Below are 26,433 nucleotides of genomic sequence, written 5' to 3'. Positions count from 1 at the left end.
GGGGCTCCCCGCGCCGCGGCAAGGCCTCGCATCCCTCCGGGCCTCCCCCCAAAAAGCTAAAGCGTCAGCCTGGGCGGGAGCGGTGCAATCTCCCCCATTTCTCTCCTCGCAACACGCAGCCAAAGAACGCCGAGCTTGGTCTTTCCGACCCGAGGTTTCCCTCGGCTTCGTAGATGAGCAGGGTTATGCAGTGCTGGCCAACTTAAATAAAGATTTTTTCCTTGTTAATCGAGTTCTCCTCTGAACTACCCGTTTGCACATCACCGATCTTCCTCAGCACATGTGCCAGCGCACAGCATAGGCTGTCAGCTGCAGATTTACACTAGCTCCAGTAATCCACTACCTCCATTCATCTCTAGCTCCAGTACATAAAACTCTGCCGTCTGCATATTTTGCGGAAAGCCTCTCTTAAAGGAGGAAGCAGATCTGCCAATAAGTAGAAAACAAAAGAAAGACAAAATAAAAGAAAAGCAACATTAAATATGCTGAAAATTAAGACTGAAAAAGCATGGCATATGAAGCCTTGCCTTACAGGAAAACAAAGAGCAGCATTTAAATGACATTTAAAGTTTCATAACCAAACAAAACATTACTCACTAAGGAAGGTATACAGAAAATGACTATGCATTTGTTGTCTGATAATAAAACATTTTTTTTTAACCTATGTTTGGTAAGAAAAGTTCCACATTCTTCAAAGCCCCAGTCTTCTGTGTCAGTAAATCATGCATGTGTAAAAACAACTTTCCTCCTCCTTGAATAGCCCAAACCGGGCCAAGAGACACTTCGGACACAGAGTCCAAGAAAGCGGATATTTGCTTTATTCGGCGCTGGGTGCGTGGGGAATCGCCCCTCCTAACAAACACACACGGCACTTCCTACAACACAATACTATGGGTAAAATTCATGAATAGTCATCACATTCCTTGGGATAGGAGTGGTTATACAAATTAGTTCTTGGAAGTCATTAATATTATTAGCATATGTGTCACACGTGCGTGGTGTGTCCTGGTGGTCACACTGGGGAAGGCTCCTCTTCTTCCTCAGGGGTCTTTCTGATGAAGGTCAGTAGTCTTCATCACAATGCACTTTTCACTTTTATTTCTGGAGCATGTGCAGTCCTTTGTAGAATGATTCAGCAGTTTGTGTTGGTTTCAAGTAAATTCTTGATCCTCTTATCTTGACAAGATTAAGGTGAATCCTTCTTCTTAGGTTTTGTGATCAACATTTGCTGTCTCCCAATAGTTAACTGTGCTTACATGAGTTAACTATTGACCAATCTTATCATCCTTAGCAATCCTTCTTCTACAGGAGCAGGTTTGTCCAACATTTCAGACACATGTGCACCACATAGGAAAATAGAGTCCTTTGTCAAGCAAAACTTATCCAAGCAGATGAAATCTAGAATAGCAAGTTATGTCCTGGTTAAGAAAATGCTATTTTAACCTTCTACCTTCTCCTACATTTCCACAGTGTAAAGACTGAGACCAAGAGTTAAATTTAGTGCAACCCTGTTGGAAGGCTTTTTTGTCATTGCAGTAACAAGATTCAGCCATTGGTCACCCCCCACACCTTACCACCACAAAAACCCACAATATCATTTGCATTTCTCTAAACCAAGTCCTTTCTTCCTCCTTTCCATCAACACAATGATAATTACATGGATAAATAATTGTGAAGGAGTATATTATTAGTACTAATACTACTCCCATCACTCTAACTTGAAACTGGAGAGAACTATCAAAGGACATGCCAAAAAGCATTCAACCAGAGGAGTTTAGAAAAATAAATTAACAGAGAAAAATGCTAACTTTATTATCTGTCATACATTCTATGAGACCTCTTTAACAGATGGTTCAAAGTCTATTTTGTAGCCACAGCCTCTGATAGAAAATATTTACTATGCTTGGCTCCCTTGCCAACAATGTATAATATCCTGATCTCTAATAAAGTTGCTGCCTTGTTTTCTGAAATAATTCATTTTCTCAGATTTCACATCTTTATATGTTCTTTACTATTTTGGAAGCATGATTTGTAACAAATGTAAACATATTAACCACATCATGCTCTCATAACATGAGACATGCTTTATCTTTTAACCTACCATTTATAGCCGGGGCAGTTAAACCTGGAGAAAAAGAAGGCTCAGAGGGGACCTTATTGCTCTCTACAACTACCTGAAAACAGTTTGTAGCCACGTGGTGGTTGGTCTCTCCTCCCAAGTAGCAAGTGACAGGATGAGCAGAAATAGCCTCAAGTTGTGCCAGAGGAGGTTTAGATTGGATATTAGGAAAAATTTTTCACTGGAAGGGTGCCCAAGCATTGCAATTGGCTGCCCAGGAACGCGGTGGAATCACACCATCCCTAGAAGTGTAGATGTGGCACTTGCAGACATGGTTTAATGGTGAGCACATAAGTGCTGGGTTAATGGTTGGACTTAATGATTTAGAGGTCTTTTCCAACCTCAATGATTTTATGTTCATCCGCTTGCTGTTCTATTCCACACTGTTGGGGTGTTAGGAGCTCTCCTGGTTTTCTTCTTCTGTTAAAGGAATTTTGCCCATACAGGTTGCATGGGGAGCAAATGGCTGGGTAGTTAAGAAAAACAAAAGAGCTGGCTACAGAGTGGGGCGCATCTGGCTACTCTTTTGTTTTCACCTGAGTGTGTGGGGGCAGTCGGTCTCAGCGTTTGGACAGAGAGGGAAGCTGCTTTTTCTTCAGCTGCTTGTCCTTCTGCGGGAGAAGCCCTGCGATCTCAAAGCCCGCCTTCCCTGCCCCGCTAGAAGCTGGGCTGTGGCCGCCCTGCCCCACTGTTGCTTCGAGCCTTCGCTACGTTATAGCCCTGCTCGCTCTGCCTGCCCAGACCTCCGGGGCGGGGTTCTCCGTTTGGATACATTGCGTCTGCCACCCGGGATTTGTGCTCGTCCCTGCCACTCCAGCCTGCCGTTCCAGCCTGCTGTTCCCGAGGGTACAGCCGGACACCGGGGCCAGCCATCTGGGGTTTGTGAAGCCTTTGTCCCATCCCTTCCCGGGATCCCAGGGCACCAGTGCCGCGTGCTCCCCGAGCTCGCTCCGGAGCGCCCCCTGCAGCCGCGGGGGAACCATCGCACCTGCCCTGCTCACCGGGAGCCGCCAGCGCCCCTGCCGGCTGCGAGCGGAACTGCACCCGAGGGGAAAGGGCCCGACAGCCAAGAAGGCTGGGTCTGGGTTTGTGATTGTTCGCTGTTACTGCCATAGTTATTGCTGTTTGTTTGACTGGTTATATATATAATAGTAAAGAACTGTTATTCCTATTTCCCACATCTTTGCCTAAAAGCCCCTTGATTTCAAATTATAATAACTCAGAGGGAAGGGGGTTGCATCTGCCATTCCAAGGGAGGCTTCTGCCTTCCTTAGCAGACACCTGTCTTTCAAATCAAGACACACACTTGGTTTGTAAAACCGAGAGATAACTATTATTTTTATGCCAGATTTCTATAAAGTTTTGATATGAGTGAGAATATTAAAAAAAAATCAAACTATAAGCTTTCTCTAGCCTCTCTAGCATAAATGTGGGAATACATCTGTGGGAAAAAATAGATTTTGAAATCCCACCAACCTTTCCTACGCTGGTCTGGGACAATTACCACGGAAGTCTATTTCTTATTCTTCTTTGATGTGGTATAGTGAACAGAAGCTGTCACTCCACAAATCCAGCCTGCTCAAATATTCCTCCGTAAAGGGTTACTCTCAACACAGTGCCCACCTGTCAGGGGCATTTTCATGGAAGTGAATAGACCACTCCTGGTCAGTGTCTTGTTCACTGAGCAGAATGTACAAACTTTGTTACAAGCAACACTGAAAAACCATCACTGCACAAAATGGTCCTTCCACATGTTCACCAGCTAATGCTGCTCCATCTTTGGAGCAAGCAAGAAGCAGACGTGACATGACTACTTTCCACATCCATGATGTACGACATTCCAGGCATGCATCGCAGTATTGTAGTTGAATATTTATACCACAGAAAAGCCTAAATTCATAAGAAATACACACATCCTTTTCCCTCTAGGTCAGGTAGTCATCTGTCCAACTTGTTTGCAGTCAACCATGGTAAGATCTCCCTCTATTGCTTGACAAAACACATTTTTTTCAAGATTGATAGGATCTTTAGGAAGATAAGAGCACTTTTACTCTCTTCGAACAGCTTCAGTGACCACAAACTGCCAAGTATAACAGACAGTATTGAATGTCATTGGCAGATCCTAGAGGAGGTCGTACTTTCTGAAGACTCTTATGTAACCCTGATCTGTGCTCAGGGTTGAGCATTCTTACACTTGGTTAATACAGCAGCACCAAATTCTTCCTTCAGTAGTCTGGACCTTTTATGAGACATATCCAGTGACTTTTACAGCTCATGAAAGCAGTTAGTTTGGCTCACCATTTAAGCACTTATTGCAGCAATACAAAGAAAATCCAGGTAGATGAAAACAATGCCTGTCCCTGCTTATAGCCTCTCTGCCTCAGCTTTCTCAAAGTCAAGATGATTGTGGCATATCTTAAAAAGGCATCCCTGAAATAGTTTAGCTGACGTAACTCCAGTAGGTGCATTGTAAATGAAGCAGAATCATGAGAAATTTAATAGAACTTTCATCTAGCTTTCTGCAGAAAATTATTTTAGGGCAGCTATAATATGTTTGGCTTCTTCGCTTAGAAATGACATGGCTCAGTAAGGAGAAGGAAAAAGAAAACCTGCCTTGAAAGGTCATATAGTAAATGTTGACATTCTTAGCTTCTAGCAACACATCATATTTACCATTACTGTTACTGAACATGCCAGAGGCTTGACAGCTAGCAAAAATACACTCCAAAACGGATAGCACGTCTCCGTTGGTAAGTGTCACTCCAGACTTGGAGATAATTTTCATTTTGCTCTCATCTCTATTCATGAGCACTGCCAGAAGTGTTTCAGTGCTTTCAGTCACGTGGTTGTTGGTCAATGAAGTACTTACTATATCTGAAGCATGAAAATACAAATCTTTATCTGAGTTTTTCCACTGACAGTGTTTAATCATACCACCTGATTGGCCCTTTCCTTTTACAAAAATGTCACTTACTGTCTTTGAAGCTATGTATGGATTACTGATGCTTTGATGATCAAACTACCTGGGGAGCATTCATACAGTTGAACTCTTGGTCAGTTTTTCAGGTGACTGTCTTTTTGATCTGACCAAATTACCATAATTTGCCACAATGCCAGTTTTATCCATATATTGCTAAAATTCTATTCCTAAATAAACATGAAAGTCTCACTTGGTTCAAAAAGTAGGTACCATTGGAATACATTGTCTTAAGCTCCAGAGAGAAGGTAATCTTGAAAGACTTTGCCAATGGAATATCATTGCTCATCAGAGCAATGCTGCTGGTTAATATACATACTCATTATCCCATGGTAACACTGCACTGACTATGATTTATGTAGGCAAATGGCCTCCAAGACTAGGATTTGATCCTCTGTCTCAGTTTTGGGGGAACAATTGCACAATGGCTAAAAAAAGAAAAAAAAATCTTGGTCAGCTGTATGTTAAGAGTAGGGCCCACTGCAGCTCAGAACTGCCACTCCTCTTTGCTTGCAAGTACCAGTAGGTTCTCTCAGAAGCTGAATTCTAAAGCATGAAAGTTTCTCTGTGTTTGCCTGCATCACCATCTACAGTTCGTCAGTCCCCTGTGGCAGCCTCCTGCACAGAGTGCTCACTAGGTGCACTCAAAATCACCTCTTCTACCCAAGACCTACTTCCCCTTAGGGTTAAGGTCTTCACTTGTTATTGCATCTGGAGTGAAGAAAATTAATAAAGAAGTTAATGTAATTATTTTCTTAAACCACTGACAACACTTAAAAGCAGGCCATCATTTTTAATACAATCTCAACCTGTGTACATACAGCACAGCATCTCAGGTGACTATTTGTAGTACATATACATAAGTGCAATGCCTACTATTAGGCATTTTCATATTGAATCTTGAAACAGATTTAAGGTTTTTCCAAGCATGATCTGTGTTGATTTCTGTTCCTATCTTTATAAAACAACTTAAGAATAAGCTGTTCCAATTTTAAAGACAGACTTATTTGTATATAGTAATTTTATTCTTCTGCAAATATTAAAGGCTTTATAATTTTGAAAGGTATTCAAGATGGCATGAGCTTGCAAAGTATTATATATATAATTTTAAATGTATTTGTAATTTTGATTCACTGTAAAAATGTTACTGCAAGTATAATTTTTGTTTATAGGAAATATAAACAATTTCTGAGTGCAAGATACTATAGAAGTAAATCTGAATTTTTAATATAAATTATGAATCAACATTGAGAAAAATACTATCATCTTAATTAACTGCAATAGTAAAGAATGCTAATTAGTGTCTTAGAGAAGGTGTTTTATTTCTTTGGATCTGACAGGAGGCATTTACTGCTGCAGGATCAAGTGTCTGAACAGACAGGAAGGGAGTAGAAGGGAGCAGCACCCTAACAAAACAGTTGGAAGTGATCCACAAGACTTTCCCTGTGTATTCTTTTTATGTAAATTTGGAAATCCAGTAAATATTTTTTTTAAAACAGACTTCTTTCAGCAACATAATGTCATAGAGACTTTTTTCCCTTCTGGTCATTGATCAAGAAAATTGCATATATAATGAATCACTGAGAGCAGGTGCAGAACTTGATCCTCTCTGAACAGTGAATTTAAGAAAAACCAAAGATAATCTGAAATGTTGTGTGGCAACCATTCTATAGTACAGAGTGAAGCAATGCAAGTGTGGGGAGACCTTAGTCTGCATATGTTCAGGCATACTAAATACTTTTGTCCTTCCTCTGTAACCATAAACACCCCTGGCTTGAGGTGTCAAGATGTGTCATCATATTGCTAAAAGCTTCTGTAATCAAACAGATTTGAGGACCTGAAAATTTTCTTCTATTCTTGCTATAATGTGACTTCCATGGTGGCGTACTGGAAGAAAGGCACTACTGAAAAACAAAGTAATGACCCTTTATTTATCCCACAACCACAACTCTTTTCCTAAAAACTAGAGAGAAGGAGAGAGAGACAGAGAGAGAGGGAGAAGGAGAAATAAAATGCAAGACAAAAAACAAGCAATTGCAGAGTACCACTGCTCACCACACTAGTGTGTGGAATATCCCTTTGGCCAGTTCAGGTCAGCTGTCCTGGCCATGCTCCCTCACAGCTTCTTGCTCACTTGCTCACCATCAGAGCCTGGGACACTGAGAAGTCCTTGACTTGGGGTAAGCACTGCTTAGCAACAACCAAACACCAGTGTGTTATCAACAGCATTTTCATACTGAATTAAAAACACAGCATCTAGTCAGGAGACAGAAATCATCAGAGTAAGGATGTAAAAACTATCCCATGTCAACTTGTGAACATTATGAACATATGTTTTCAAGTGATGGACTCAAAACAGCACAGAAATCCCCACTCTTGTTATCCATATAGTGTACATACATGCACAAGTACACATCCACACCACATCGGAACTTTTCCAACAAGACTGTAGCAACAGTGAGAAAAGACTGACTGATTCAGTCCCAGGTTCAGTATTTTGTGAGACAAGAAATCTCTAATTCCTTTAGCACTTGAAAAAACTGACAGGAATGATCTCGCCACTGAAAAGGCCACAAATTTTCACTAAGCTACTGCAGTATCCAAGAATCTTCTTTCTTACCAAAAATATTGATGAAGAAAAAAAATGCCCATTATGGGCCCAAACCTTAACTGAAAGTGTGACCCCACGAACAATGTATGCTGAACTCTACATTAACAAACAACTAAAAAGAAATAGTCCCCTAACTCACAAAATTTTAGAGGGGTTCATGTTGAGAGTTACAACATAGACTGAGGGCCCTTCCTCTTCTTTTCATGGTTGACTTAGTAATCTTGTTTATTGAGCACAGGATCAGAAATAAAATGCCTGGTTGTAAACATATCTTCTTAGTTTCCTATAAACAACACAAGTCCTCTGCCTCTAAAAACAATTAAAGGACTTAGAGCTAAATGAGATTCTTTGGGTTTAGGGGCTTTGTGGTTGCTTTTGTTTTACATTTATTCTCTAGTTGATTGGCTTGCACTGCATCTAGCTCTTGGACCCCCAGCATAAGAAGGATGTGAACCTCTTGGAGCAATCCCAGGGGAAGGCCATGAAGATGGTCAGAGAGCTGGAACACCTCTCCTATGAGGACAGCCTGAGAGTGCTGGGATTGTTCAGCCTGGAGAAGAAAAGGGCCTGGGGAGACCTTAGAGAAGGCTTCTGTTACCTCAAGGGGGCCTGCAGGACAGCTGGAGAGGGACTTTTTACAAAGACATGTAGTGATGGGACAAGGAGGAAGGCTTTAAACTGAAAGAGAGTAGGTTTAGATTAGATATGAGGAAGAAATTCTTTACTGTGAGGGTGATGAGGCACTGGAACAGGTTACCTAGAGACATTATGGATGACCCATCCCTTGAAGTGTTCAAGACCACGTTGGACAGGGCTTTGAGAAACCTGGTCTAGCAGAAGGTGTCCCTGCCCATGGGGATTGGGACTAGATGACCTTTAAGATCCCTTCCAACCCAAACCATTCTATGATTCTCTGACTTGTTGAAAGTCCATAAGGTTTTGCAAAACGTAAAGTTTATATATAATATTACTAAACGTTAGTAATTGGTTTTTGTTGCATCCATCTGGAGAGTGTAGATGAATGTGTAGTACCATGTGAAATTCAAATTTACTTCTGAGCTGTGGTACACTTAATTGCAATGAAAAAATAGACCATGGCAGACCACCACATTACTATATTTACTCTTTTAGATCAGTAGAGTAGTGGAAGTGACCAGCTTAGTAACACTACAATGCCCTACCTAGGTTCGTATGCATTACAGTGTGAAAGAGATCTATTGCTTTTAGTGGGTAAAACAGGAGACAGGGAATCAGACTTTCCACCCTCTTCTGCAGCTCATCAGGTTACTTATATCCATGTTTTCAAAGTTAATAATTTTGAAACCCAAAGCTTGATACCTGTACATCACAGATAAAGCTATACTTCTAATACCAAGTTCACAAACATTTTTTTCCATGTGTCAGAATCATCCTGAAAATGGGGAGCAGTAAAATTAGTTTCTACAAACTATTACCCACTCCCAAAAAAACGTAAGTTAAGCCTTGCCCAGTTTATCTTTAGACCAGATAGGGGTTGTTATCTCCCCTTCCTATTGCAAAATGTTAGAATAGCAAAAATAATGTTTCTTTGAAAAGGAATCTATGTATCTTGGTATCATTAGCACATTGTTGTAAGTGTAGCATAAGGCATCTTCTTATCCTTTCAAGAAATTTCATGGTCTTTTATAGCAGAATATATTTTCTTTCAAATAAGAGTAAAAAAGAATGAAATTTTTTCTCCATTAAAATATGAAGAAAAATATTTTTCATTATAAATCCTCCTTCAATTTGTTTAATAAATATGAAATTTCTAGGTAAATAAATAGTAAATGTAAACTCTCACAAAGTACTGCCATAGTTTAGCTCTCTACACTATTAGGACAAGTTGTTGGTAGTTGTGGAAATCAGAAAATTTAGCATATCTAGGAAAGATAGAAGGAAATCAGTACCAGATTTTCACTGTTCTGCACTCTTCGAGTATTTTCATTGCTATCAGTTTGTCAGTACCTAAGAAAAAAATACTAAGACATAAAATGGATACTTTCTTTTATTAACCAAGTACTCATAGATTGCTATCAGTGAAAATACACTGGCCATTGATGTCTTCTAAAACATTTTGAACAGCAATAAAATTTGTCATGAAGGAACTTTATTTAGGTAAGCAAAAGCTTTCTGTGTGTAACTATCAATAATATATTATCATATTCTATAACTCACAAATTCTAATCTCAACTCTATGCAAGGAATACTAAAGTTTTCAATATTTAATTAAGATGCTTCTTCTAAAAGCTTAAGTGAAGCCATCTAATTAAAAAAATGCTAATGTGGAGGTATAGACTTTCCTTGTCAAAGGATGTCTCTTATTCCTTCTTCAACATTTTTCTGGTTTGCTTTTGGTTTTTTGAAGACAATACCTTAATCAGTATAACCTCTACTGCTATGAATAAAATGTTTGAAATGCCACCATGCATACAAAAGAATAAGTTAGGGGATAATTAGGTGATATCAATTAGAAGTGGTTCAATAGCAAGTCAAAATGAGTATTTTGCTGGACACAACCAGTTTTAATGTAATTTGGTTTATTCTTCATCCCAATATAATCAGGTTGTTTTGAGAGTGAACTCCGTTCTTTAATTTTTTTAATGATAAAAGTCATCGGCATTTTACTTGTCTTTATTTTTGGTACTGAAAAAAAAAGCAGCTGGGGGAAATTACAGGGACATAACACGGATTTGTTCTGGTATTGTTTATATAAAGCACCAAACATCTTATAAACAGAACTCTGTTAATGCATATTAAAGCAGATAAACCTCCCTGTTCCCAAAAGGCTACTATTTTAGACAAATACAGTAAAGGTTTAAGCCTGAAAGAGCTTACAATATATTCTGAAACAAAATAAAAAGCTCTAGATTGGAGTAGGAGGAAATAAAAGAAGTACATCAAGGAAGATTTGTGGTCCTACTTTAAATATTATGCTACATGGAAACCGAACTTAAAGCAGAGGTTCCAAAATCCATCTGAAAATTCAACAGTGTACTAAAGAGATTTCAGTCCTAAAGAGTTAAAAACTTAATTCAAATATACATTCATTTCTATCACACCTAACAAAACATTACTGTTCTTCTGATCATCAGTAATAGAGATTAGCACAGTTTAGTACTACAGAAGCAGCAATAATAGATGTTCATATAATATGTACAGTAGCTTCTTTTTTTTGTAATAGTATGAAAAATTCCACCAATACAGTAATGCAACTATTGCTCACTTTTATCAGCTCTTCTGCTTTAAATGTGCTAAGAAACCACTTCAGTATACCTTTGCTGTAGCAAAATATCACCAAACGGAAGCACACATATTTAACAGTTTTCTTTTTTCTGCAGCAAACCCTAAACTTTTCAAGGTGAGACTTTAAAATTAAACACAAAAACATTCAAAACCAAGTATCACACCTGTTATTGACATTTTAGAATTCCACAAGGCAGTGACTGAAATGTCTGCCTTAATTTGCAGCAGCAGCTTCGGGACAGAACTTGATAGAACTCACACACCTACATGAGGTATCTTTACGATGCCTACCCAAGCTCACTATCCCCTGCGCTTCCTCTGGACCTCGGCTTCTCTCCCTCGCATCCCGAGGTGAGGACGGAGCAATTTTCCTCCGCCTATGCGGGGCCGTGCTCGGACTCCCGTCCCCTTCCACGCGGAACCCCGAACGTTCTCCAGCTCTTCGCCCCTTGCTGCACACAGCCCCGCGCGAGCCATCGCTCCTGCCACTGAAGGTGCGCATCCCTACCTATGGAATGCACCCGGGGGAGGAAAACCCTGCGCAGGGAGATGTTCGGTACCTCTCAGGACACCCAGAGGCAAAAAAAGCCAGGTGGAAGGAAGCCACAGGAGTGAGCGGCGCACACCTCCCCCGTACCCCCAGGTTTGCGGGGCGCTCACTCACGCGGTGCGCCGTGGGATACCCGCCGCCTCCTCGCCCTCGGCCGCCGCCTCCTCCCCGATGTCGGGCAGGGTGATGAGCAGCCCCTTGCCCGCCGCCCGCCCCCCGGGCTCCTTGTCCGCCGCGCCGGCCGTCGGGCGCGGGGTGCGGCCGCTGCTGCCCGCGGCGCGGCCCCCGCCGGAGGGTGGTCGCCGCCTGGGGGCCGGCGAGGCGCGGCGCAGCCTGGAGAGAAGCGCGCCCGCCCCCAGGGCCGCTACCTTCATGGCAGGGGCGGGACCCCCTTCCCGGCGCCGCAAGCCCTGTCGAGGGACCAGCGGCCTCGGGCGGGAGCTGCCCGCTGCCTGCGGCCCGGCAGGCGTTGCTAAGCGAAACAAACCCCGCCGGGCACGCACCGCCCTGGGCGGGGAGCACCGCGCCGGCGGAAGGCCCGAGAGCAGCCCCGGTCAGCCTGCGCACCTGCGGGGCGCCCGGCAGCAACTTGCTGCGGCCGGCGAGCCGGCAAAATACAGCGTGGGATTTCCCCTCCAGTTAGAATACTATCCAATATTAAGGGACAGAAACGAAGGCCACCTGCCAAGGCAGCAGGGCCCTCTTCACACATCTGTGAATAGGAAGGGCTTAACAGAAGTGGGGAGTGAGAGCGACTCAACCCAGCACATCTTTATCACCACGCCAGGCAGACGCAGAAAGGAGCTGTGTCGAAGCAACAACTCAGTGCTTTTAAAGATGCTCCCAACCATCCTAGGCGGTTTGGAGAGCAGTACAGGGTGTCAGTGGCACAAGCCAGACAGCTGGAGGCACACGAGTGGGGAATAATTAACTTTGCCCTAGCTTTCCAACATTGGGTTGTCTGCATGGGTGAAGAGAAATGTGACCACACCAGCAGCAGTTTGGGAACACTGTAGTGCTTGGTATTATGGACAAGGCAAACATTGTGCCAGCTCAGAATACAACCGGTCACGTGGCCCTTGGAGTGCCCCAAAGAACAACACAGGCTGAAGATTAGCTCGGTTGCTCTATACATATGAGCCCCAGGATCACACATCAAGCAACTAGCTGTACTCTCAATTTTAAGTTGGCAGCTGCTGGTCCCCAATAACCAAGGGTACAAAGTGAGGAATTTTATCCTTGTTTTCCTAGCACATCAAGGAGTGCAATAAGCTGGCAGAGACAGCACACAGAACACCAAGTAGAGGACTGAGATTTGAAATTGGGATATCCCTGGCCTTTTTCTCACAAACTGGAATAAATGTGTTCTGAAAAAACCTTATGGAATAGGTACACTTAAATCTAACAGCAGCACAATCTGCATTTATTCCTACCATGGCAAAAACCCCTGACTGAGCCTCAGTGAAGGTAGCATAATTGAGCTCGTCGGTGGGTAGTATATTTATCTCAGCTATGTATGAACATCACTGTCTGTAACTTGTTCATTACTCCCTGTGTCCTGGTTCTGGCCAGGATGGGGTTAATGTTTGCAGTAGCAAGGAGGGGCATGGCTAGGACCTTGAGATTGTTCTATATCACCTCACATCATGCTCAGGGAGCAGGGGTCCTTTCTGGTCGTGTTCCACGTGGTGAGAATTCACAATCTCTACCTTTTGTGCCTCCAGTTCTGCTCTCCAGGCTGCCAGGGGGAGGGAGGAGTGAGTGAGCAGCACATGGTTTACAACACTAAATTGGGGAATACTATTCCTAAACCGTGACACCCTGTCATTCAAGATCTGCAGAAACAGTCGGGTTCCACTTCAAACCTCCAGACTTGAGCATTCTGCCTCTCTCAAGTCCTTTACATATTCTGCTTTCAATACAAATGGCTCCTCTTTAGTCCTAGGTAATATCTTTGATATGACGAGTCTGGAACTACTTTTCATTTATTTGGTGTTCAACTCATCAGCAAATCAGCATCATAAAATCTGATTCTGCCCACTGCAAAGAGACTGCCCAGCTCAGATATAGACTGTGAATCCTGAAAGTACTTACAACTCAGCTGTGGTAAGCCCATTTATTTACTCTCAATAAAATTGTCAAACAAATGTACAGGAGCAGAGCAGAAGTGGGTAACTTCCAGAAAAAGAGGGAAAAATTATAGGAAAAATTTACTTCTGGTATAAGTGATGGTTACCACTGGCCCTGTGATTATTACTTTTGTGCGCTTTTTTTTAAACATTAGTCTAATATTCATTGTGAACCTTTATAATGTCTTTTTCTGTGGTAAATTATTTTAAACTGAATCTAGGTACTGAAAAAACTGTTTGGAATGTATTCATCATATTTTCATAATTTAAAGTGATTTTTCACTCATCACCAAGTACTTCTTGTTTGTATTCTTAGCCATATTACAAAACTAATCATTCAAAACATTTTTTTCACTGTTCTGAAACCAATTTTGGGGGCATTCATAGTATCTAGAAAAATCTTTAGGAATTTAGACATACTGTCATTTGTCAGGCTCTTAGGGTCAGAAAAGGCCGTTTGATCATCTCATCTGACCTCTTGCATCACATTTCACCCCAGCATTTCTCCACGCTTTCTCTTCACCTTTATGTCATTTTTAATATCCACGTGAACTACTAGCATTTTCTAAACAATCTATATTGATGTGGAAAGAGAAATTCTGCTGCTATGTGTCATTGCAGATTTAGGAAACGTAGGAACTCTGTCACAGGTTAGTCTTTAAATAAGAGAAAGAACAACTGACAGGGTGCATACCTGGTACACCATTATTACCAACTTGCCTCCTCAACTTTCATGGCCTAAGCATGAAGAAAGAATTTGTCACTTTGCCTGAAAAGGTCAGAAAGATGAGAGGAAGGCATCACAATAGGGATAATCCTGTTACTGTAATTAGGGAATCATCACCTATCACTTCAGCTGTAAACAAAGCCTATTTCGTCTTCACTCAGGACTTCCCAAGTAAGTGAAGACATCTGCATCCCCTTTGCTATTCCAGTGCATGAAAAATCTATTTCACTAATTATTTGTCTTGTTTAGGTTTTATATCATCATGGGACATAGGAAACCTATTAAAACCTCATCTATGCATCTAGCAAATCATGAGAAAAGCTGTTTAAAATGCTAAGTATAGAACAATTTGCAAGTTGTTTTCTAAAGCAGTAAAAAAGCATTCTTGTAGCAATAGTGGTATTGAAGTTGATGAGGGAAATGCTAGGGGGACAAAGCAATTTAAAAATATTACTGAGCTATTGAAGGATCACATACCTACTAAAAGCTGACGGTTTTAAAAGGTCCTTGAAGCAGCAATTAAATATTAACAAAAATATACAAATGACTGCCTCGTGTCTAATTTATAATAACCTGTGCTCAGACTCACCATAACATTTTAGCCAGTCCTAAACATTATAAACACCCTTGCAAAGCACATTTTGCTCAGTCTCAGCTCTCTCTCCAGATCAAGCTGCTAGCCTGTATGTTTGAACCTTTATGTCCTGGCAATTGCCAACGAGCCCACATTTCTGTAAAATATTTTCAGGAAATAATCAAACTACATTAATATACAAGAAATTAAACTACAGAATTCTATCTATTTCTTTACAGTTTTCTTTTTAGCTATCAAATTCAAAACTATGTGTAAAAGGAAACAAAATATTTGAAATTAATCTAGTTTTGAAATTTTTTCCCACTCTCCCTCTAACTGTAGTCACAATAATGTTTCTGATACCATTTAAAACTATTTCTTTGGGAAGACTTTGTTTTTGTTGTTGTTGCACCAGTAACAAAATTTTTTGTAATGAAATTGCAGTAGCACCACTTTCTCCACAAAGTTGTCTTCTGATTATAAAAATATCTATGCCTTTTCTCATTTATAGAGGTGCAGCAGCTGTGCCTTAGCCATGTTTCACATTGATTTCAAGTTCTATGTACAGGCCCACATGCAGTTTTATGTGCATTCTAAGAATCAAATACATGTCTCAGTATTAATGTCCTGCCAGCTCTCTGAATTTCACCAGGGAATAGCAAAAAGGTTTTTTTTCCAAATACCAAATTTATTAAATCAGTTGACTCATCAGCCTGAAAGTCACTTTTTGATAGCAAACAGTATAAGCCACGCCAGAAGGCATAACCACGAAGGTTTTAAAACTCACTTTGAAACTGCTATGTTTCTTGGTTTGAATTACAGAAGTAATTTGCCATGTTACTTGCTGTGTTTCAAAAGGAAAGCTTTCCAGCTTGATGCACTGAATCTCCCCATGTTTCAAAAGCAAGCAGTAGTGTCCACTCTACCTTCTACAAAGAATTTGCTGTTTTATCATTAATGCATTTTCTTTTGTATATCCCCTTAGAGAGTCTGTCTTTTCTACCCTACATAATTTCCTAGAATATCAGTCATTATCATTGCTTTTCAGAATTTCTACCACATTTTTAATACACTGACTAACTATCAACCATGATCCCTTTTAACATCACTTCAGTACAGCTGAAATAAAATATCAGCAAAAACATGAATATAGACAAATAAATTTAAATTGTAGTGACTCTTACATATCTTTACAGAATGACAAACTTCTTCAGATTTTCATGAAGTCTTGCTAGTTTTCCAATGGTAGAAAATATACAATAAAATGACCCCATAATTCAAATCTGTAGTTGAAAATTCAGTGCACTTTACTATTAGATTTAAGTGCCATCACTAATTGCTGATGAAATGCACTGGCTCGTTCTCTCTGGGCTGGCCAGTTCAAGATGCAGCGAGATCTGAACATTCCTCTTCTCAGGTGAAGTGCATGATACAACTTGTAATCTTGGATATCATTAAGAAAGATCAGTATGATGGAGTCCCGACTTTGTTCAATAGCTTGCTGAAGAGCATGATACACCTTGAAACTGAAGCAAAAATAAGAAAAAAATCAATATTTTCTTTTATGTGAAGGAAAAAGGAAAGTCAAGCAGTTCTTAACAGGGGTCTTAGTGTCTATTTTGTTATATACAATTGTTATTACTTTTGTTAAATTAGTTGTGTCTAATTAAATAACAATAAATTCATGCTCTAAAAATATAACCTAAGTCTACTGTCTTGATACAGATTTTTTAGCAAAATTCCTTTCATTACAAGACCACTACACAAGAATGGTGAAAAGACTAATTTAAAGGCAAACAAAAATCATCATTCGATGTTACTGGTCTCACTTGTTGTTCTTCTTCAAATGTGTAATTTTAAGGAAAGCAATCTGCAAAGGTAGCAGCCTGACTTTTGGAAAAACCCCCAACCAAACAAAATAGAACAACCCCCCCCCCTCCCCCCCAAAAAAAACCCAAAACCAAACCAAACAAAAAAAAAACAACAAAAAACCCAACACTACCAAACAAAACCAAACAAAACCCCCCAAAACAAACAAACAAGCAAAAATTACCCACAAAAAACACCCAAGAAAATGCCTAAAACATTGACTGAGGTATTCAAATGTCCACTACTGTATGTGTGAAACAACTTTATTAATTTAGGAATTATTCTGAAGCTACAATGTATTAGGTAAATATATTAAAGTAGATTTTGCATGGGTGTATTTCATTAAATGCTATTTTTTAATTAAGTTACAGTTAAAAAATGATCTTGTTAAATTATCTCTTAAGAAATTTTCCCCCGTAGAGATAAAATTTTATATCCTACTCACTTTTTACACCAGGGATCCTGTAAGAGGTGTTCAGTCACAACAAAAATAATCTTCCTGCTCTTTTTTATACTGTTAATTGTGGCTTCAAATTCAGATACACCTGCTTCAAAGTCCCGTTCTTCTAAACAAAACCTAATTTCAAAGTGGTTATTTTTTTCCAGAGACACGAAATTTTTAGACACCCAATTCTTGTCTTCTCTTGCATGAATAACATAGGCATCATAATAAAACTCTTCCTGTTGTCTCTCAAATTCTTTAAAACCAAGCATTCGATTAACTAAAATATTCCAGTAGAAAGCTATTCTCCACCCTTCAAAATGGATGGTAAGGACAATAAAAATGAGTAGCGTCACAATAGTGGCAGAGATCACAAAAAGAAGTTTAAATGGAGCACTGTCTTTGCAGGCTGAACTATCAAAATACAAAACCAGAGAACCATGATATTTAGGTGGAGTGTTGCAAATGTACTGGGACCTCAGTCCAGGTATATCTACTTGGGTTACATTAAGCCAATCAGCAAACCAAGCAATGCTTTCACAGGTGCAATCAAAAGGATTGGAATCCATCTCTAGTTTTCTCAAGCTCTTGAAAGGTGGGCCAAATACTTTTTCTTCAACTGAGGTAATCAGATTTTTCTGAAGGTTCAACGAATTCAGAGAGGCTTGGTCATCAAACAGAGTTGCTGGAAGCAAATTCAAATTATTCGATCCTAAATCCAAGTGTTTTAATTGAAAGAGACCCTTGAAAGCCTGAACTGGAATTTCATCCAGCCCATTTGATTTTAAATTAAGAATTCGCAAATTGGGAAGACCTTTTAAAAAAAGAACAGGGCCACCTGGATTTGCATGTTTCCAAAGTCGGGCTAAATTATTGTGCTGCAAATCCAGTATGTCAAGATTGTCAAGTCCATCAAACAAGTCTTCTTTTATGTTTGCTATGTTATTATTGCTGATGTCCAGGATAGTCAAGTTTCGTAGAGGATGAAAAGGTGAAGGAGAAAGTGCCAGATTACTGCACCCTACCTTCCTCAGCATCAGTTTTCTAAGGCTTGGGACAAAAATGAATGATTCACTTTGCAAAGTCAAGTTTTTATTATAGGAAAGATAAATATCTTGTATATTATTGAGACCTTTGAACTCATGACCTGTGAGCTGTTGATTAATTTCATTGAGACCAATATGAAGAATTTTCAGGTGTCCCAAGGAAGAAAATGCCCCACTTTCTATTGTAGAGATTCTGGTTTTTGTGAGGTTGAGAACCTGTAAGCTAGAATTAGCAAGTGATGAAAATGTTTTATTAGTTATTCTTTGTAAGTTTAGGTTGCAGTTAGAGAGACTCAGGTATTTCAAGTTGTTCAGACCTGTGAACATATTAGCAGTAATTCCTGGAAAATTGTTATTATCCATTATAAGGTACTCCAGGTGGTATAACCAATGAAAAGAAAAATCTTCAATTTTCCCAGTATGTGAGTTCATGAGATTCAAATATTTAAGGCTAGATAATCCATAAAATAAACGTGAAGATACATTAATATTATTAAGATTCAGGTTTAAGTATTGTAAACTTGAAAGCCATTGAAATGAGTCATTTTCTATGACAGAGAAAGGATTTTGGGAAAGGTTTAAAATTGTAAGATTTGTTCCTTGCAGACCCTGGAAAGTTGACTTGCCAATGTAGGAAAGTTTCACATGGCTCAGTGAGAGGTTCCGAATCGCTGTGTTTGATAATTCTGTACAAAGTTTCTTTGTGCAATTTTCACCAAGTTCAACATTGTTCAGTATGAGGCCAAACAGATTTCCAATTGTATGTAAACATCCTGTGTGAAACTGAAAGGACAAGAGAAAAAAAGTCTTGGCCTAAACAAAGGGATTATGTAAAAAAGTTGACTAACAAAACATTTGGTTTGAAAAGGTTTTCAAATGAGATTTTCAAGCAGAATAGAACTTCTACACCCAGACTGTTTCACACCCAAGTTCAGACAAACACTTTTTGGAGTTTACACTTCTTGTGACAATAGTTCTATCACTTATAACATGATTATCATAAATCTGAGTAGTATTATTTTAGAAGAAGATAGAAAGCGGCTTAGTGAGATGCAAGTTTGAATCCAACTACCGAAACTCTTTCTCTAGAAGTATCTTAAAATTTGTGATATCATTCTTCTTTTATTGGTACCTGCTAGGTATACTAATTTACTAGTTATTAGGTCAGCAGACAGACAAGAAGAAGTCCACTTTCTCTTTGCAAGCAGAAGCTACTATGAAATCTAATACTACACACTTGCTTTCACAATATGGATCACAAGCTTCGCTCATAGTGCTCAGCCCTCATCTTGATTAAGAGATCAGCTGAGTGATTGAATACTCCATTTGTCAGAATGATTCAAAAGCATAAAGGCTGCTTTTTAGATAGCAGTACTGTAAAACCAGAGCAGCTGAAAGTGGCACAAAGTAGCAGTGCCCAAGAAAGGAGTACTGCCATTTACTTACCCACACACTGTATCCTTGTGCCAGAACAGCCCTACATGAAGTCACACAGTGAACCAGGTAAGAACCAGTGTGACTACAAGCTAACTGAGCCAAAACATCTGTAAAGTTTCCCCAGTGATCCAGTGCATAGCTTCATAAAAGCTGGTATCAGAGAGGGAGGGATGAAGCGGCCAAGTGAAGGAGGATGGTGCGATTCACTCTTAGCACTGCTACAAACTTACACTACCTTAAAATATTCTTGTAGGTTCAATGTACATATTCTTTAGAGATCAGCCAACTGGGAAACAGAGCAAAACAAACAAACAAAAAACAAACAAACCGAGGAAATTCAATGTATATTCAGTATTTGTATGCTGATGGTCAACCTATTTAGAATTGTCATACTTACCATCACTCTTCAAAGAATCATAACACCAAGAAGCAGATCAGAGAGCACAGTGAGGTAGGTGGAAGAGAAAATAAACACCCTTGTGGGTTTTTTTAAAAGGAGTGAGTATACTTTTCTGGAGTGATTATTTCTCTGGGGTTCCTATAGATACAAGTGAATGCTCTCTTTGATTAACAGGGAAGTGAGATCTTTACCCACTTGGAGAGTATGTCAGCCCTTCACCTTCAGCGCGTGCTAAAAAAATTCTGCATAGAAAACACCCAGTAAGGATTCTCAGAGCATCTAAGTCTGCTTGAGACCTCTGATCTACATGGAACAAGCCTCTATGAAACTAGCCTGTGATGATTTCAGTGGCAAAACAATAATTCTCTAAATCACTACTGGAGGTTAGGAGTAATGCTGTATAAAATAGAATGGGTTTTGGACCTCAGTGGATCAAAATTGTAGTGTAAATGCCATACAACCATACAGGGTAAATCAGGATAGTTTCATTTTATACTTACACCTATTGAATTTCTGTTAACATGCTTCCTACCTCTTTTAGTGGATTTGATGACAAATCAAGACTATTCAATGAGGTATTGCTAAGAAAACTGAAGTCTTCTTCTTTCAACTCAGTGATTTGGTTGCTACTCAGCATGAGCTCATGGAGTTTCTCCAACTGTTGCTCCAATCCTAAATTGGCTGACTTCAAAGAATTATGAGATAGGTCCAAAATATTCAAGTTCTGGAGAGAAGATGCAAGAAAAAAAAGTACAATTTTTTTTTATATATATAATACACGCAACGAATTTAGAAATATTTCATTAGAGTATAACTGATCAGAAATTTGTTGCAATACTACACTTAAACTAGATTTGTAATAGAGAAATGGCAGCTTTCAAGCTCCTGCGAAGAAGTATTCTGTATCTTTCACACCAGTAACTTTCATGGTATTCACGGTATTAACCTGTTAAAGTACCTACTGGAAACCAAAAAATTACTTTAGCTAAAGTTCCTTAATTCACTGAAGGCCCTCCTGCCTCAGATAAAATGATAAATGCAGAAGCCTACAGCTGGCTGCTGTTATAACTACCGCAGTACTGAACATTACATTCCGCCCTTTTTCAGCGTGGTCCAGCCCAGTAAATGGACATGAGGAAGGTGAAGTTCCCAGCATGGAGGCTGGCTGCACTCAATCGTATTTAGTTGTGTCAGCAGTCCTACAATGCAAGCAGGTACACTTTATGTAACTGAACTGAGTTTAGCAGAAAAGTTCAGACTACTCAAAATCACATGCACACTCATTAGAACACTGAGTGACAATTAGTACCCACACATTGTCTTTACTTTACTTTCTTTTGTCCTTAGGCTCTTCCTTTTGCATGATTTCTTGCCTGGTGCAAAGACAGTGGAATAGTCCTTTCCTGCCTTCTGTGGTGGTCCCCCAATCTCTGCTACAGACAAGAATATTTAACCCCATATGAACTACCAGGGAAAATGAAGGTACAATAAAAACCTTTTTACTTTTTCTCAGTTCTTGAAGTCCTGACAGACACTACATTCAGCCTAAGCACTGGCCTTCCTGGTTTGAATAATTACACCTCAACCTTGAGAATTTAGGCTTCCAGCTACCCAGGCAGCTGAGACTCCACACCATCCACTTCGCTGTTATCATATGCTGCTGTTATTCTCTCAGCACATATCCTGTAGGGAGAGGTGTCTCAAAAGGATGCAATAGGGAAAAGGGAATGGAGAGCACTGACTCACAAAGATTACTGAGACTCCAACGTGCTTTAACAGAAGAAGCCACAAATCCTCTGCTTCAGAAAAAATCAGTGGAAGTTTATATGTTGGGTATTTTGAGATACAAAGGCAGCAGTTCTGTACACACATTGGAAAATACCATAAATTCCCCATTTATATTTTATTTACATGATCTTACCTTCAGGGTTTTGAAAGGATCATTATTTATATTTAGTCTGTTGTATCCTAGATTGAGCTCGGTCAGGTTGGTGCAGGAAGAAAAGACTTTGTCAGGGAGCTTATACAATTCATTATGGTGTAACTTCAGAATCTGCAGCAGGGGCACACTTTGGCACAATTCTGGTTGCAGTTTAGAGATGCTGTTGTAGCCTGCATTCAAGTAAACCAGCTGGCTGTACTTGGTCAGATTTGCAGGACCTAGCTGTCTTAGCTGATTATGAGAGATGTCCAAAATTGTTATATTGTTTGGAAGATCAGAGGGAATTTGAGTCAGCTTTAGGTGACTGCAGTCAGCTGTTTCATTTTGGATATGACATTGCTTTCCAACTGATGCACATGGCCAGAAGACAAACATCAGTCTGACATATAAGCTGCTCCACCAAAGAATGGCGTTTCGCATCATTCTATCTGCAAAGGCAAAATGAACACTGCAAATTACAATCATTTTGACACAACTTGCATCTTAAACTGAAAGCTAAGCAAGCAAGGCTTAAAAACTATATAATTTCACACTGAGCAAACACTCGGTGTTTCTAACCCATATAGTCGCATTCACTTCTGCAGAAGAGTTATGTTTAATAATCTCTCTAAATAATGACTTTTATTTAAAAGCAATAATATTGTCTTACATAAAAATAGGTATGTTCAGAAAGCTGCCAACTTTATCTATTATCAATGAAAATTTCCAATCACTTTCTCTTTTCTAATTAATTTTGCATTGCTTTAACATGCAGAAAATACAATAAGTATGACAAATTCTACACAAGCCTCTCAATGTTAGCCATTGAGCTCTGAGCTTAACTGCATGTTAAATATTTATACTTATATGCAGTAAAAATACATAGTATACCACTTATTTCTTTTACTGTTCTTGACAGTGTTTATTTTACAAGTCAATCACCCAAAATTCTGTCTTTCCATCTTATAGAGAAAGAAGGAATACCAGGCTATAGAAACATGTATGAGACAGTAAGAGCACACAAAATAAATCAGTACAAACCTAATCAGAGAAAGAAATGGAGAAGAGCCAAGGTGTAGAGAAGACACTGCCCATAGGTTCAATACATTTATCCATATACTTTCAGGAAAACTTACACATTTGAGAACTTATATACTCCACCCTGTATCTTTTGGTCATTTACATCAACATTGAAACTAATTTTCAATGGCTCTACCTGTTTGGTCATTACATTTCTAATGAATCTTGGGCTTTTTCATAGTTTGTTCACTGACAATTTAGTATCCATTAGATTTAAATTCACCTGGTAATCTTGTAACGAGACTACTGCACAAGGAAGAAAATTAATTCCATATAAATTCTGACCAGAACGAAGCTGTAAGAGCGCAGAAGGGTTTGACAAGCCTTCTGAGTCATAGAGCTTGTCTAATTAAATGGCATTTCTGCTAATCAAAAGAAGAGTCCTCTGTATTTTCCATATTTTTCTCTACAGAATTAATCTTTAGTAGAGGGACAACATATTTTGTGAGTGCTTTGCAGAATGGTTTTTTCATGCTTTAGCAGAGCACAGTAAGCTTAGGTTCCTGTCTTCAATTTTTTCTTTTTTAAAAAATAAAACGCCTATAATTTCAATTCGGAAGCTTTAAGTGTCTCCACAATTTTGATACACACATATCTGTATGGCCTTCTGCCAATAAACTTGGAACCTACCTAACAACCTCAGTTTACCAATGAGTTCAGTCTCAGCAGGATGGGCTCCCAGGCAGAGAAGGCCATTAGTGCCCCAGTACAGAACAGGCTATAGATGGGAATAAACCTTCCTAGACTTAACAGGAAGCTAGAAGAGCTTCTCAAATGACTAATTCACAGGAATTGTGAGCTTTCTTACTTCTACAACTCCCATTTTCCTTTGCTAGTGTGAAAAACTAGGTTCACTCTCCTGTGAGAATTTAAAGGATTTAATATAAAGACAATAAGAGACACATAAAATAAAGCAAAGGGATAACGGCCGGGTGCCTTGGCGCTCTGCCAAGAGCACCCCTGATGCTCAGGGATAGTCCTTTTTATACCATTTTTACTGTCTGTTCTTTATGCATATTCAAACTTTTCCTGGAGCTGTTCTGCATGGCCACTCCTTGGTTCCGCCTTTTTAGAGCACGCGTATTCTTCTGCCTCGCGGTTTTATTTCTTTTGATTCTTGGGGTTGGGCTCGCTAGGTAAAAGTGGATGGTAGGGTGGATCTCTTAATTCTCCAGACAGTCAGGGCTGATTGCAGCTTTGGGCCTCTTTGCCCCCCGGGCAGAGCGGTGATAGCGGCTCTCGGACCCTCCTGGCCGCCCGTTCTCCGGGCGGAGCAGCCTTTGGGCCCTTTTGTTCTCTGGACAAAGTGTTGATTAGCAGCTTCTCGGGCCTCATCGTCTGCTCGCTTGGAGGTTATCTTACTTGCTCACACTTGCTAACATTCTTGCTAAAAAGAGAGAAAACTACATCCACACAGCAAAAAGCATTTCTAACATTATATAATATCTACCTTTATACTTGCAAGAAGCCAACATTATAATATATGTTTATAACACTAGGAACCTGTGTTTAATTAATATGATCGAGCCTTGACAGAGTATTGCACATTAGCAAACAATGAAACAAGAAATTAGAAGAGAAATTAAACCAACACATTTGTATAGAAAAAAAGAAAAATTCTTCATAACTGATGTTTTCTAAAGAGATGGATTTCCACTAGCATAACAAAACACTCTAAGGAATTGACACTGTAACCTGCAGCCAAGCAGGAGCTGAGCAGGTCTGATCCCAGCAGAGTTTGACTCCATAGCTGACCTGCCTTTTCAGAAGGGACACATTAGGACTGCTCCGGTGACAAAACGTCACATTATAGTGGCCAGAGGGGAACCACATGACTGCCTTTGTGGGAGCAACCTGGCCATCTAAGGAGAAACATTTGTAAAATCCAGTGGGAATGGGGATACAAGCAAGGGATAGAGGGACCTGAAACATTGCAAAGGCACACACACAAAGGACTACAAAAGATGGTTTAAAATAAACCTTAATGAAAAAACAATTCCCTGCTGGGTACTGCATGTCAGGGTGACCCACATCCTGCAGCTCCTATAGCCTGGTTCTCCACTCATCTGCCACTGGCTAATGGGGAAGAGCAGTAAACTCTCAGTCCTGCTACAGCTGCTGCCAAACACAACATCGCTGCCCCTGTAGCTGAAGAAAACAAAGGACCGTTGTCCTACCTCTTTCCTCTGCACCCCAACTGCTGGAAACACTAAGGAAAACAAAAGAGAAGCTTGTCTGTGACAGAAGCTTGCATCCTGATCTGCATAATTCTCAGGGTTTGTTTTAGGGTGATCAGAGAATCACCCAGAAGTGATTGCTGCTGGGTTCTGCAGCAGTTGTTGCCAGCTCATCTTTAAGTTTGAAAGGCAGAAGAAATGTACTGCACAATCACAAAACGGGTTCTTTAGCTGACTTCCAGCAACGGGTTGCCTTTTCCTGTTTTTTTTCATTGCAAGAAATCTGGAATCAGCTTTCGGTGGTTTAGCTTTGGCTGGGGATCCAATGAAGAAAGCACACATCCGTTACCAAACTTCAAGGACAGCGTTTCAGATGGGCAAAAGAAAGAACTACAGATTTAGCATTACGAACAAGAACTTTAAAATCTGGCACAGACTTGGCTAAAATCCAGGATCAAGGAAATCACCCAAACTCCTGAGCAGCACTTTGCCTTTGCACCTCGATATTCACATTTATTACTAAGAAGTGAAGAATTTTACCGACTCACCTCTGCAGGCTTTATCTCCTTCTGTCTCTGGAAGCATCTGCACTAGTTCCTCAGCACACGAAAACCATGAGGAAACACTCTGCCCACTGCCGGAAGAAGTGAAACCGAAAGTGTGGCCCGGCGCGGCGTCGGCAGCGGGCGAGCGGGGGGGCGGCTCCGCAGCTGGCGGGACGAGCATCCCCCGAGCAGCGGCAGCCGCGGCTCCCCCATCCGCCCCGAGCCGTCCTGGCATGAACGGTTTCGGAGGTGCTGAGGGGGGAGATGGCTCCTAACCTCAGAGCTGGGCTGCTGCTTGTGGTTGCTGACCACAAGGAAACCGATTTAAGCATGCAGATGTGCACAAGTGAGCACATCTCACCATCCTATTTAAAACTCAGTTACAATTTATTCCTGGCTATTTCCAGTGTCTGTGAAAATCCTCAAGGGCATATCCTGAAAGCAGATGTCCTGACCAACAGATTACTGACATAGGAATATTAGTTTTTAAAGTAGAAACACAGCACCAATGTTTCCTACAGAGCCATGTACAGTATTCCTTTTAAAAGGGAATTTGATTATGTGA

At 40.1% G+C, this 26,433-nt stretch overlaps 2 protein-coding genes across 2 annotated transcripts in view; both read right to left on the bottom strand.

Moving 5' to 3' along the window:
- FAM149A (family with sequence similarity 149 member A) overlaps positions 1 to 11,659 on the bottom strand; it is a 26,306-nt gene extending 14,647 nt beyond the window's left edge. Inside the window, exon 1 of the mRNA XM_042053792.1 lies at positions 11,636 to 11,659. The gene's annotated coding sequence lies outside the window, so the exon portion shown is untranslated. The remainder of the gene's footprint in view (positions 1 to 11,635) is intronic.
- Positions 11,660 to 13,608: 1,949 nt separating this feature from the next.
- On the bottom strand, positions 13,609 to 26,118 carry TLR3 (toll like receptor 3). Its single transcript, XM_042053314.1, has 5 exons — positions 25,872 to 26,118; positions 22,067 to 22,515; positions 20,678 to 20,869; positions 17,266 to 19,091; positions 13,609 to 16,477 (listed from the first exon to the last, which is right to left on the bottom strand). The coding sequence occupies exons 1-5, from the start codon at positions 26,101 to 26,103 to the stop codon at positions 16,249 to 16,251; spliced, it is 2,928 nt and encodes a 975-aa protein (XP_041909248.1). The 5' UTR covers positions 26,104 to 26,118; the 3' UTR covers positions 13,609 to 16,248.
- Positions 26,119 to 26,433: the final 315 nt, after the last annotated feature.

The sequence above is a fragment of the Corvus kubaryi genome, unplaced genomic scaffold (genome assembly GCF_017639235.1).
Source record: "Corvus kubaryi isolate FWS band 111438036 unplaced genomic scaffold, C.kubaryi_AGA036_p1.0 split1-131, whole genome shotgun sequence".
NCBI lineage: Eukaryota > Metazoa > Chordata > Aves > Passeriformes > Corvidae > Corvus > Corvus kubaryi.
The sequence above is the reverse complement of the archived record's forward strand: the minus strand, read 5'-3'. Positions and strand labels throughout refer to the sequence as shown.

Bases quoted from the DNA above. Each gene is read 5' to 3' on its own strand.
- TLR3 (XM_042053314.1), bottom strand. From the start codon at position 26,103: ATGCCAGGACGGCTCGGGGCGGATGGGGGAGCCGCGGCTGCCGCTGCT. The intron at 22,516-25,871 runs GTGAGTCGGTAA...TTGCCTTTGCAG, and splicing joins AGGAGATAAAGCCTGCAGAG to ATAGAATGATGCGAAACGCC. The intron at 19,092-20,677 runs GTAGGAAGCATG...TTGTCCTTTCAG, and splicing joins CATCAAATCCACTAAAAGAG to TTTCACACAGGATGTTTACA.